The sequence below is a fragment of the Mesitornis unicolor genome, unplaced genomic scaffold (genome assembly GCF_000695765.1).
Source record: "Mesitornis unicolor isolate BGI_N332 unplaced genomic scaffold, ASM69576v1 scaffold26083, whole genome shotgun sequence".
In the NCBI taxonomy this organism is placed as follows: domain Eukaryota; kingdom Metazoa; phylum Chordata; class Aves; order Mesitornithiformes; family Mesitornithidae; genus Mesitornis; species Mesitornis unicolor.
In genome coordinates this window covers 42591-56454 of record NW_010177064.1, presented here as the reverse complement: position 1 = coordinate 56454, position 13864 = coordinate 42591, and the positions used below count along the sequence as shown (strand labels likewise).

The 13864-nt window shown below is 42.9% G+C and overlaps 1 protein-coding gene across 1 annotated transcript in view; it reads right to left on the bottom strand.

The window, feature by feature from the left end:
• ABCA1 (ATP-binding cassette, sub-family A (ABC1), member 1) overlaps positions 1-13864 on the bottom strand; it is a 76591-nt gene that overhangs the window by 35666 nt on the left and 27061 nt on the right. Inside the window, exons 6-8 of the mRNA XM_010181945.1 lie at positions 11705-11826; positions 7684-7875; positions 748-834 (exon numbers count right to left, since the gene is read on the bottom strand). Of these exons, the coding sequence (XP_010180247.1) occupies positions 748-834; positions 7684-7875; positions 11705-11826 (401 nt within the window). The remainder of the gene's footprint in view (positions 1-747; positions 835-7683; positions 7876-11704; positions 11827-13864) is intronic.

The following is a 13864-nucleotide window of genomic DNA, read 5'->3' as shown; positions in this document are numbered from 1 at the left end:
CCCAGTTTTGGACTTCTAACTCATGCTAGGCACACAGGGCTTCTTTCTTAATCCATCATTTCACCTGCAAAAAACAAATACTTGCAGCCTCTATTGATGTTACTTTGCCTCTGCAAATCATTATTTATGTTTTGCTGGCATTTATTGTTCGTTCTCAGACGGTGGTGTGATGCTACTGCACTGTGTGCCCCACAAAGACTAGAAAACAATCTCTGTCCCAAAAAACTACTTATACAAAGAGCAAACCATAGCCTATAGCTACTAATTTAGATTAGAACAGCCACAACGTCTCTTCCACACACTGTACCCTCACTGCACCGTGAGACCAGTAGATAAAACCAAGCAACAATCTTGACATGGTTGATAACCGAGTAAAAAAACTAGAAAAGAGGCAAATCTCCACATGCAGTTTGCAAGGCACTGCTAGGCAGCAGATACACTGCAGGCCCAACAGGTTGTGCCACTCCTGAGAAGTGAAACCCACAGAAAACGTCTTAATTCCTGCTCCTTGCATAAGAACCCAATCTTTAACCACGCATCTGTAACTCCAAGTGCGAAGGGGCTGCAAAGTGCACGCTGCTTCTACTGACACAGGGAGAACAGCTGTAGGATGGGGAGGAAGTTTCAAAACAAGACAGGGATTTGACTTTAGAGTTGCACCAGGGAGACTTGTGCTTCTTGCACCCAATTGCAGGCTCAGACAGCAAACACAGTGATGAGTTCTCCAGACATGAAGGTGCTCCTTACCTCCTTAACAAGCTTCCCAAGGCTCTCTTTCAAAGTTTCCACAGTTTCTGACAGATCCCGCAAGGAGGAATTGAAAGAAATTTGTCTCTGCAGGAAGAGAGAAAAGGAAACTAAAAGTCACTGTAAGGCACAAAGAAATAAATTAAATTCTTTTAAACAGGCCTGTAAGTTTTCATCACTCAAGTCCTCAGATCAGGCCTTGGCATTTTTTTATGTAAACCAAGGGTGTATTTTAAAACAAGCAGCTTCCATGAAACAGCTGATACTCACCATCATCACAAGAGAAAAACTGACATGTTTCTAGAAGTGGAAGGCTCAGCTTTCAGGAAACTTTTTGCTCTAGCAAGGAGTCACACTGAAGATGACTCCTTGTTTCCAGTTCCTCTACATGTAACTGGCGGGCCTAGGTTTTGGTTTTTGGGGCTTCTTTTCCCTTCCATTGACATGTCTGGATTACCTTGCATAGGAACTGTTTGGATAGAATACTTCTTTCAAAGGAATGAAGATTAAAATAACTTCCTAAAATTGCATGTTAGCAGCTACATGTTGCAGGATTTGAAAGCATGTTACAGCATTGTGACCCAGAGGAACAGCCACGGCCCTTGATTTTAGCACACATCTTTTGGGCTGAAGCTTTTCATTTTCAACATATTTCCTGGGATTATTTCTGGAAGCAAAGTCTGGAGGTTTTCAAGTGCTCTCGTTGATTTGCTGGAGGGGTGGTAAGACCTGATCAATGCCAGCTGGTGTAAATGGGCACTGTTTCACTGATCTGCTGGGGCATTTAAGACCCAGCTAACTTGTCTGAGGGCACAGGTAGTGCCTGCTTCAAAGGCAGCTGCAAATTTAGGGAGGGTCTCTATAGCCTCTATAGATTTCTACTAAATGCAATCCCTAAGGTTTGGATAATAATAATAATTAGGACTAGAAGAAAAGCAATTCAAATTGCCCACAGGCTAAGACCTTCAAGACATATTTAAAGAAACACAGTCAGCAAATTATCAAAGCTTCATAGTTGCACTACCACCTCAGCAACAGGACTAGGTAGAATGTCCTAGAGTCATGCATGTTTGTTCAGCTCTGTGTACCTTACCAAGCTCTACAGAGATTTGTGTTGTTCACTGTATTCAGAGGTGATGCAGGGACAGGGTGGATGAGGAAGAGTTTTCTGATGATACTAACTGGTTCAGAACAGTGAAAAGTCAAGAGCCAGTTGCAAAGGATTAGTGAAAGCCCTCATGCCAACACATTGTTATAAAGTGCCAGATGAAATTCAGTGCTGCAAAGTAATGTACATAGGGAGAAGACAGTTCCACCTTCAGACACCCTTTGATATCTCTGAACTAGCTACTGCTATTCAGAAATAGAGATCTTAGAATTACAGCGATAAGAGAGATCAGTATCAATATAAATCCACTGTGCAATCCCAGTGCTCAAGTACTATGTCCAATTTTGTGTCCTACATTTCTGAAGGAAAAACAAGTACAGAAGAAGGCCACAAGTGTGATTCAAGGTAAGAATGGCTTCTGAAGGAAGAACAATAGGCCATAGTTCTTCCAATAGGATCTGTAATGACAAATAAGGGTTATGACAGAGGTCTGTAGAATTGCAAGTGGGATGGAGAATGGGAACAGGGGATGATTGCTCACTGCACCTCATCATACAGGACTAGAGGGCTTCCAGCAAAAAGATCAGTTTGAAACAAACCAAAGGAGCTACTGAACATACAACTTAAGTCAAAATGGAGAAATTCTGTAGATACTATGCCATGCTGAAGGTACTGAAAGTTAATGGGGTTTGAGAAAGGCTTAGAAGAATTCATTGAAGAAAAAAAAAAAAAGCTTACGAAGTGCTACCAATCTCCGAGATCCCAGCAGCAGCTAAGAAAATATGGGTTACAAACTATCGAAGAGCAGGACATTACACTGAGGAAACGTTACTATATGCTTGCCCCATGCCTCCATTCTTTTACATGTCTCCATTGTGGGCTACTTCTAGACTAGCACTCAGGAGGATACAGAGCTGAACAGGACTTTGGTCTGACCCAGTATGCAAATCTGCGGTGATTCAAGGAGCTTGCAAACCTTACACTGAAATGTGAGGAGAACGCACCCATCCTTTCACACCCCACCACCTTGACCTTTCTTCCCTCACAGATTCACAGTTCTCCAATTTCATTTCTCACAAGGACTTGCAATGATGCCATTGCTACGGAGGGAATTTTGCCTTCTTTACCACCACACTTTGCACCCTAAAGCCCACTCAGGGAGCCTCTCACAAGTCGTATCTCCAGAGTCAATGACAAAATCAGTCACAAGTGGCCAGTCTTTTTTGTACAGGTGAGCATGTCATGAATTTCCCTGGAAAATAACTCTTTGCAGTGGCTCATTAAGTAAAGTAGTTCATTACATTCATAAGAGCCCTCTAGATTCAGAGCAGCTCCAGTAAGATTGGTCCCAATGTAAGAGCTTTAGTAGGTGTCTGTACTACAAGGCAGGGAGGGGGATGGGGTGTAGAATGACTCATTTTCAGGTGAAATGCCACAAAAGCATCACCTGTCCTTCCTAGGCACACTGGAAAGACAAACGTCTAGCAGGTTTCGAAGAGAACTGCCCTGTATAATTACTGTGTTAGTGCCTGGCAAGTCACGCCTTCATCTAGACTTGTCTTCTGAGGCAGCCAAGATCATAATACTCTTGAGGTACAGACTGCCCTGAACTGACTCTGTGTGCTTGTATGTGTACACCACAAGACTCGAAATGGAGACAACTGAAACGACTAGAGCTGACTCCACAGCCAAGACAAGCCTTTATTAAGTCCACCTGTCAGCTCCTGCTAGAAAGGATGGATAACTCTGTTTCTTTAACATGCAGGAGAATGCATATAGTTGAAGTGCTGGGTGATCATAACAAAATTTAGCCACTGTCTGCACCATACAGCTAACTGTGCTGAGTACTAAAACTCAATGAGACCACTCTAAAAATAGTTACTACAACTTTATACTGATATTAACAGAAACTTTACACTGAACTTTTCAGAAAAATCGCATGCTTTAAGCTTTTGCTTTTGTTTTCTAGGAGTGGAAGTCCCAAAGTACAGCTGCTTAAAAGCATGATATCATTGTGACTGAAAACACTCTCAAAAGAGCAAGGAAAGACACAAGCTCAGTTGCAACACGTATTTACATTAAAAGACCTTTCCTAGAGCCATTTTTCAACTGGCATGCTTTGTTTATGCTAACCATATGACAAAATACCATCCATATTACAAAGGGAGATAAAACAATGGGATATTCATGTGCTCACCCACACTACTTCAAGGCCCACTACAGTACACAAGCCACAACATATTTCTGGCTTATTACAGAGACACACCACTGGAAGTGAGTGTGGCAAAGCCCTTCTTAGGCAGCATTGCAGAGATGAAATCCCACAGGACCAATTTGAATGGTCTTTGTCATTTAACTTTCCCCCTAAATGATTTTCAAAACTGGGAAGTTTTGTGGAGAGAACGCTGTCCCACTGACAGGTATTTTTATGATATAAGATAGTCTCCATGCATCACAACATGAGTCTAATGGGGCACCTTTTATTTATTGCTACTGCTTTTGCTAACAAGGGGTGCCTGCAACCTTTCCCAAACTGTGTAGTCCTTCCACAGGACCACTGCTGGCCTAGCACATGAAGAAACCTGAAAAGGAAATCAGTGTGCATGCAATTAGAGGTGCTGTTTCACTGTTGTTCCCAAACCAGCTTCTCCTGCCTCACAAGTCCTCACCGACTACACCCAGTAAACCTCAAGAAGAGAAGACGGGTCTATAAGGGGCTTGTGCAAGATGTCCTGTGTTCCGTAACACTTACTGTTGGCCAAAAGGCTTCAGAGAATGGATGAAGATTGAAACACGGGTTCTGGAATAGGGAATTTGACTTTTTGAAACACTTGTTGCTTCTGTGGAGTGAATACTCAGTGAAGAAGGAAAGCTGATCCTCTGCCTTGGCGCCCTGTGATCACTCCCAGATACTTTGCTGGGTTTCAATCTAAACAGTAGGCTCTTACACAGGAAGGAATATGGACACACACTTTAACCTCCCCATCATGCCTCTATGTGCTTGGCTCTGTTTTCTCATCATACAGAGCAGGCTAAATTGAAGTCATACAAAGGATCAGTGGCAGAGTTAGAAATCCTAGTGGAAAATTTTAATTAGAAGCCCTTCTTTGTCTTAACTGTACTACTGCACTCTGGGCAACACTCAAGCTGTTCTGGATAGAACAGATGAGCACGTATGTACAGAAAAGTGCTTATTTTTTTACTTCTTTTTTAAAAAACTTCCTCAATAGTGCTGTGACATTTAGAACTCGTGCATTTCACCATGCACACACTTTAATTTCCTTTTTAAAACTGTGCTCTGTCCATAATTTGCTAGTAATTACTATTTCGTTGTGAGTTACTTAGAGCACTTAGTTTCCCTCAGGCTGCAAACTGACACACACTTTACGCTTGCAGAAGCAAGTGTTGATAGCAGGGTCTCAGCCCACACACACGTGCCCTGACCACTGGGTTCTCAATCTTGCACCCTCCCCTTCATGTTTCAGCCCAAATGTTTGTGTAAGCACACAATCAATTAATTAGCATCAATTCGGTGATGTAATTTACTGCATCATCCTGCAGATGAAGCAACAAACAGGAATGCACTGGGGCAGGAACAAGCAGGTGGATGCTGGCCTGAGACTTCTGAGTTAAGATAGTTCAGGAAACTACGGGCACTCTACTGCCCAGATACTTGAGCAGCAAAAACTCTTATTTTACTATTCAAGCCCTTGGTGTTGAATTTACACAGTTCTTGCACACAGTCTGAAGTCCTTTTCACCCCAATTGTATTGATCTGATCATATCAAGAAGCTATCTCTCCATAAATCACAGAATGCTGCAACCAGTGAAGCCCAGATCCCATTACATGAGCCAAAAACTTGCTTCTGAATTGCTGTTGTACCTGCATTTGATTTGGCCTTTATTTTTACTTACTGAAATGCCGTGCTGTGAAGTACATTAAGAGGATTAATAAAAAAAATTAAAAATAAATCTCTGGGCAAATCGTTGGCATTGGCTTACAGGCTCTGTAGCAGATATGGTGCATGCTAGCTTCAATGTGCATGTCCAAGATTTGACCCCTAGTGCCTTTAATGATAAGCTATGTCAAAAGCCTCCTTTGTTCATGAGCAGAAAGTTCCCTCTTTGTTCAAAGACGTTACTACAGGTCAAGGCACTTTTAAGCCTTTTAAGAAACTAAGTTTCAAATGTGTTGGTCGTGATCCTAGAGTCAATTTAGTCATTTTGCCTGGACACATTGAAGCCAGTTGGTTTTCATTTCACTCACTGATGCAGTACAGCAGCGTAACTAGAGGGTACCCTGTGACATTTTTCTAAGAAAAACTGTGGACCTTTACAAGATAGCCTACAATACACAGTAGGCTTAGAACTGCTGGCTTCTGGACTCAGGCGTTTTTGAGTCTGAAGACAAGATCATGAGCTAGCTTTCTCAGAAGTCCTCCAAAACTGTACATAATGTCTTAATTTACTTTGCTGCTGCCACATGGCATGGAGTGGTTTATGACTGCTTTCTTTCACCAAGAAACAACACAGATGTAACAATACAGATACATTCTGTACCTGTTCCCATCAGCTGAGTCGTAGAGACTTCTATAAATAAGAAAAGCAAGACTGAGTCTCCAGAGGGCCCAGAAGACCAATACAGAGTTGTACTATAGCTGGCTATTTTCACCACCTTCTGACCCCAGAATTCTAGCATCTCTGAATAGTTTAAAGTAAATGCATGTATATACATCTAACTGAACACAGGAAACTGCTTACAGCCATTGCTTGTCAAACAGCTCATCTTTGTTACGGGGACAATTTTAGTGCTGTTACCTCATCTCTTAATGCTTATGATTATACTGCTCTTCCAGCAGGAAAGAAAAATGCAGATGGAGAACACATGAAAAACAGAAGATGAGCTGTGGAGAGCAGTAGCTGACCACTAAGCACTGTACAGAAGAGTAGTACGATTTCAGTACTTGATAATGACCCTCTTTGACTGGGGACAAAGCCAAGCAAGTGGTACATGACTTTTGGTCCTGAAAGGCTCATCAAATCTGGAAACTTACACAGCTGAAGTGTTTATTTCTTTCACAGCAGACAATAAGAGTGCTTGTTTTAGCGGGTAACAGAGTGGGTTTATGTGGTCTCTTCTCTCTACTGATATTTTCAGCACTAACTTCCTCAAACTTTTGTATTTTACCAAATACTGTGGACCTGTAACAAAGCATCACTGTTTTTTCCTAAACAGCTAAGTCTGCTCCAGTCTCCAGTCACCCTCTAAATAATATATTTTCTTGAAGTTCAATGAATTTTTGCTCCAAAACTCTATCTAACCCAGTCCAGTCAGTTTTTGAAACACGACTTTAAAACTTGACTCTTCTTTGTATGAATTAAATCTGCTCAAAGCTTGCCACTGGCTAGAGACTTCTGCACTCAGTGGCCTCACAGTAACGGTAGGCAGAGGGTGATGGTTTTAGTACCCAGCACAGGCCGATCTAACACCTGGGATCATTCTAGTCAAGACACAACATCTGACCGAAACACAGGGACAACCAAGAGCCTGTTTGGTACTATGCAGCATAAATATTTTCCTCTTGACAAAATGAACTGCAGACCCCACATCTTTATGCTCTGCAAGTACCACACTGCAATAGGAAGGGTAATGATGACAGGAAGAAGCAACACTGTTCACGCTCCATTGATAAAGACTATCCTCCTTCTTTCTTACTGCCAATGAAGAGTTCACTCCAAAAATGCAGGGATTAGTTCCTAGATTGAAAGCCCTAGACAATGTCACTGTGTCAACGATAGCTTCTCACAGGTGGGACCAGTGGACTCACCTGAAGGGGCTTCAAAGGATTCAGGTTAGCATGCAAGGCTTGTTCAGCTGCATGGAGTTTTTCCTTCGTCAAGGTGCAAATGAAGGCTTCAGAGTCCGTGACCACAGTCTGATTTTGGATTGTAAGAGATTCAGACAGTGTTGAGCTATTGCAGAGATTCCGCAGTTGCATTCGGTAACCAGACAAAATTACCTGGAAAAGTGGGAAAAACACGTAAGTCTCCCTTTGTGTAAGATTAATAGCACAAGTCTGGTTATCACCTAGACAAAACTAACCATTCGTAACATTTCCAGACAGAGGTAAGAGGGCATTCTCCTCTACAGGTTGCACAGCCCTGACCAATGCACAACTTGACTCCAAGAAAAACATGTTTCCCTGCTGAGTACATGGGGGAGAAGTCCTGGGGGAGGCGTCTCTCCAGTTCTCCACAAACACGCACAGAGCAGCAGTGATGCTGTCTTCCACAGCAGCCATCTCCTCCAACCAAGGACACACATTGCCTAATCTTCAGTCTTCTGGGAACTGAGCCACAGAGCCAAAAAAAGGCTTGTGACCAGACAGAAGTCTGGCAAGTGTATGCGAAGGGCAAAAGACCTATGTCCCAAACCCCTTAGATACATCTGCCAGACCCATTTTCTGTGCTGTTCTAGATCAGGATCACTTTCTTTTTTAGGTCTGAAGTATCTCTTTACTAACTGCTGAGAGAAACATTTTGCAGTGTTTTCGGGCAGATAATGTATCAGTGAAAAAAAAGTATCTTACTGACAGCAACAAACAAGAGATAATATCCTAGAGTCTTCTTTCACAGGCCCATTTTACATAAGGTGATGGTTTGCTTGTCAGTAAAGTTTCCTAATGCAGAAGCAATCACCTTATTAATGAAAGAAATGCATAAAATTCCTCTGAATTACCATCACTCCCTTTTAGACCAGATGGCCTAGTTTCTTTCAGTAAGGTCGGTTACAGGATTTAGGTTTGCTGAACAACAAAAAGGTACATGTCAAACAGGTGCACACTTCATAAAGGTGATAATACAAGGAAAATCCAGAGTCTTCCATTGGAAAGATAGGTTTTTTTGCCTTGGGATCAGACAGAGGGAATAATTTTATTGTAAATGCACGGAAAACAACAGCTTTACACTTAGTTTCTTTTTTCTGTTCTTCTGTAATTGTGCATTGCCCAACTTCCAGCAACAACTAAAGAGGATTGATCTGCATCCCAGAAGAGTTAACAGTTTCTGAATCCCGCTGGTAGGTTTGAAAATTTTCTTGTCTTTCAAAACCAAAAGGGCATCAACAATCCAGCGGGAAAAAGTGCACTATGTTCAGAAAACAAGCCGATGCAGCTAATAGGAGAGGGAAGAGATTTATAATGCAACACTTGTGCAAACCTTTAACTTTAGTCTGCATCCATAAGACAAAAATAGGATGTTTCCATGCTGCACATCCAGCTGAATAAATGGGATAGCTCTCACATCAAAAAGGCTGGCCTTTTGAAAAAGTCTGGGTGTGTTTTTTTGTCAGCAGGGATACTTCCAGCATCGTAGCTGAAGGGGATATTCCTGTGACACTGGAATAACACTCAGGAGACCTGGGATTAGTCTAAAGCAGCTTCTCGGCATGGGCATAGAGAAAACCAGTGCCTCACTGCTCACTTAAAAAAAGCAAAGGTGACCAGTTCTTCCACCACCCCTGTGTCTGTCCACCTTTTTCACTCAGATTTTAAGTTCTTTTGGAGAACAGCTGGTCTTCCTAAACACATAGCACATGACCCTAGAACAAGGAGCCTGCCTATCCCGCAAACTAAAACATCCAGTCACACAAAGCCAATTCTCTGCAACCACTTCAAGTCACCTGAAGCCACAGTGCCTTCAACAGGCAAATATATCCCAAATGACAGGTTAATTCCCCTGAGAACTCTCAAAATGCCAGCCTCATGTCTGAAAGCAGTCACGGGTGCCTGCTTTGTTCTCACAGGTCACACTGCTCTCTCCTGGGACTGTTCCTTCTGTATGAAACAGGGATAATTGTTCCAGGCAGAGTACGTCATGGCCATTACTATTTACTTCTCACTGCCATTTAACACATCGCACCGCAGCCGTGGTCCAGGAGCTCACTGCGCCCTTTTCACAGGGACAGGACCTACTCGTGCCATCCAAGTCACATTACAGCTGCCTGGCCACACCTGGACAACAGTAGCATAACAGGTGTAACTGACTGCCCCCTACTGATTCAAACTCTGAACTGATTTGGCTCTTTCCAAACCCCAGGTCATTCTGAGCACACCTACCACTATCAGAGAAATACAAGGTTGAGCCACTCTGCCCCTGGGAAGCAACATGCCCATCAAGACAAGGCTTTGGCCATTTTTATGTATTTGCATTGTATTCAGTATGCTGGATACACAACCCTGCCTGGCATTTTGGAGTACTGTAACTACAGTAGCACTAGGGAACAACAGTTCCATCTTCTTGACGATCTCAGTTCCTTACTTGCTAGCAAATCATACCTCTTGGGCTTGCTGAACAACTACAGAATGCTAACAGACTGCTGAAGAAGGCTGTATTTGCTGTCAGGTTTGCACTGAACAGGCCCTTCCACATGACCCTGTGAATGAAGCTGTGACCCACTCATACAGTCAGAGACCAAACAACCTTTGCCTATTAATACCTCAGTCACTATGCAGCTCAATAGTGAGGTCAGATCTCCACCTCAGATATCCAGCAAAACCAAAGTGGTCCATTCTGTGAGTCAGATAAAGTCATCCTGCCGGAAGAGAGAGCTCTGCCTCTCGGTTAACAACTGTATTAGAAAAGCGCTCAAAGAAAGATTTGGTGGGACACTGTCCTCCTCTGCAGCTTACTGTTTGTGGCTTAGATTAGCTCTTCCTGTCATCCCAGAGCACAAATCACCCTTAAGACTGAACAGTATCACTCTCAGTATCCTGGCAGAATGAGCACGGAAATTCCACAGGAAAGAACAAAGCTTAAAGCATTCAAGCAAGCAGTGATTACTCCTCCACCACTCTTCAGATATGCTGTGCAGATAAACGCTAAGCTTCTGTTGTTCTTCCAATGGCTTTGTCATATACAACCAATATATTATGGGCAGTCACATGATAACAAAACTTACAGCCTAAAATGGGTAAAATTTTTTTTTCCTTATTACTTTTTTTAGTAGAACATATCCTTAACTTGCAGGATTAATTATCAAACTGCACTAAACCAGATGGCTTGATAAAATTCACTGAAGAACAATACAATGTGTGTGAAGGAGGACAGCATCTGTAACTACATGAAAACAAAGTCTGAAAGGACTATGAATGAACTCCACTTCAAAGGAAAGATTTGATCTGGAGTTGGGAAGCAGAATTAACTTTGTCCTTTTGCACATCACCTTTTGCACCGCCTTAAGACAGCCACAGGTCTTCCTTTGAAGTCTGAAGCAACCAGTTCTGACTTCTGCATTAGAAAGGATGCTAGTGGACGTATCCCTTCAGCCTAACAAAGAACATGTTCTGAGCTTGATAATGGCAAACAGCCAACCCAAGACAGGGGGCTCCAGCCCACGGTCACTGCTGCCTGTGTTTAAGAAGGCAACCACAGGAGCAATCAGGAGTTTAATTTGAAATCAAGATTCCCTTGTACTACACAAAGTAAAAGTTTACAGTCTGTCTCAAAGAGTTGGCCACAAACTAAGGGAGACCAACACACAGAAATCCTGTTACAGTCCATGCTGTGTGAACAACCAACCACAGTGAAGAAATTCAGTTTAGCCTGAGGGGCTATTTTCTTACACACTTTTCTTACATTATAACATCTGCATGTGGGTCTCAGAGTCCTTTTAGAGTTTAGAACTACGTAAGACAGTAAATTGAGGGCAAGAGGGAAAAGAGAAGCGGGGATTACATCTTCCCCTTAGCGTAGCACCTAGCATAGAGTGGTCCTGCACTGTGGATCTTGGCACTATGGTTAAACAAACAATGGACAAGCATTATGCTAGAGGTTGAAAGGGCTCTTTACCTGCTGGAGGTTGACCTCTGTGTCCAGTAGCTCTTCTACTGCAGATGATGGTATGGACACATTATGATGGAGGAAGTCTGAGAACGTCTCGTTGTCAATCAGGAAATCCCGAAGCTTCAAGTCTGGAAAGTGACAAACCAAGCAACTTTCTGATCAGGGCAAAGCCAAAAGGAAACTCATGTGAGAGCTCTGAACAGGAAAAGCAATGACAAATGGAGGAGGGAAATTACAGAAACCACAGCACCAAGGGAAGAGGAGCTGCTGGCAAAGTGCTCTGAAACTTTGCAGCTTTCAAAGATGTCAATCCATGATGTCTTTTGATCACAAAAAAACAAAGAACCTTTTAAACCAACTCTTTTTAACATCATTACTTCAGCTCAATTTGCACACAGAAGCAGCAAGGCACACCAAGCTGCTGCCCTGATCTGGGGTGAAACCTACTCATTAGCCTCATACAAAAATTCAGCTTCACTTAATCCCTGTGTTGTTACCAAACACGGGACTGAGCTGATGCATGGACCACTGAGGGATTTACTAGCCTGTATTCCATTACATTAATAGTAGATGTACTCTACCATAAATTTCAAAGACTGACATTTGTCAACACAGAGATACAATAGAGAATCACATGCAGATCTAGGAAGCAATCTCAACCACTCGGCAAAATTTCTGCAAATGCTTTTAATACGATTTTCTTTTCCTAAAGCTTCCCCTTCTGAAGGTGCTTCAGCTCTTGACTTTAAAACAAATGTATATCTCTGTCACAACAGAGAGGAACCATCTAGAAATTACAATCCATGTACACTATTGAAGTTCATAAACCTGGATCTTAGCAACTGACCCTCATGCTGTTTTGGGTTGTTCTGGGTTTTTTTTAAGAGAGAGAAGACAAGTCTATCTTTATTATGCTTAAATAAGCAGCAATGAGGAAAGCAGCTATACCAGAAGGATCTGAAAAAGCAAGTTTCACGGGATTTACTAGAGTAAGGATTTTGAGGCTAAGCAAAGTCAAACAGATAGCTGTCATGCTGCTTTTTCTGCTACAGGAAGAGAGGATGCCGCAGCCCACAGCAAAGGGTGGAAAACAATGAGCTCTAAAGGGAAAGTAATGCAAGGGAGCCCCAAGTGTTTGTACCTTCCCCCTCCTATAGGGAACAGTTGTAACAGAACATTTTTCTTCCTTCTGTCATGTATTATGCTCAGCTCGGTGGGCGATACCTTCAGGAAAAAGCAAGCTGAGCACTCCGGGTGTCACTGGTGGTAACAGGGACGCTGGTTCCCGGGTACCACCTCTGCTTCCCAGGCCGAGCCTGGCAGAGCAGCTGGCGAGGGGAGGAAGCCACGCGCTCTGCTCTTGCAGCACCAAGTACCGGGGGTTACTGACGGTCACTGCTCCCTCATCTACATCTCCAGTTACAAATTCCCTCTTGCCTTTTCGTTGCATGCGAAAATCACCCCCCTCTGCTGAGGCGATGCAGAGGTTACTTTGGGACGAAAGTTTCCTTGTTGCTCTCTCTCTCTCCCTCCACAGCAGCACCACTCAGCAATATACTGGTTTTTAACCACATTGTGCAAAGAGCCCACTGCGCCTCATCACCAAAATCAACCAGCATTCCCTCTCCCAGCTCAGGGAAAGGCTGGGAAAAGTGTCGGCTCCTGCAATAACACAAAAATGTCCTTTTCTTTCAAGCAGAGGCTAAAGCACCCTGCTTCACCGCAACTGGAGGAAAAATTCCCCCCACCCTGATTCCTTGGTAACTTCCTAAATGTGCTGAACTCCCTAAACAGTTCTGCAGCTTGTTTATTTTTTGGTGAGATCATCAACAGTTTGGAGGCTCAGATGGACAAAGGGGTAGCTGGCTGAAGGCACACTGGCATGCAGAAATCAGATGTTTGCAAGCTTTCTCGCTTAATCTGTCCCCATCTAAAATATTTGTCAAGCTCCTCTTAAAGGGTAACACATCTTTTAAAAAAAATGTAACCAAGAAATAATTCTCCTACTTTTCTGTTTCCCCATTGCTGGTTTGCTTTTGGGTTTGCCTATGCTTTTCTGTTTGTGGATTTTGTTTGGGGGGGTTTTGCCATATGGAAGCAGGATTTTCTTGGTTGAGGACATATTCTACAAGTAATTGCACAAAAGCAACCTCAACTACACTGGGA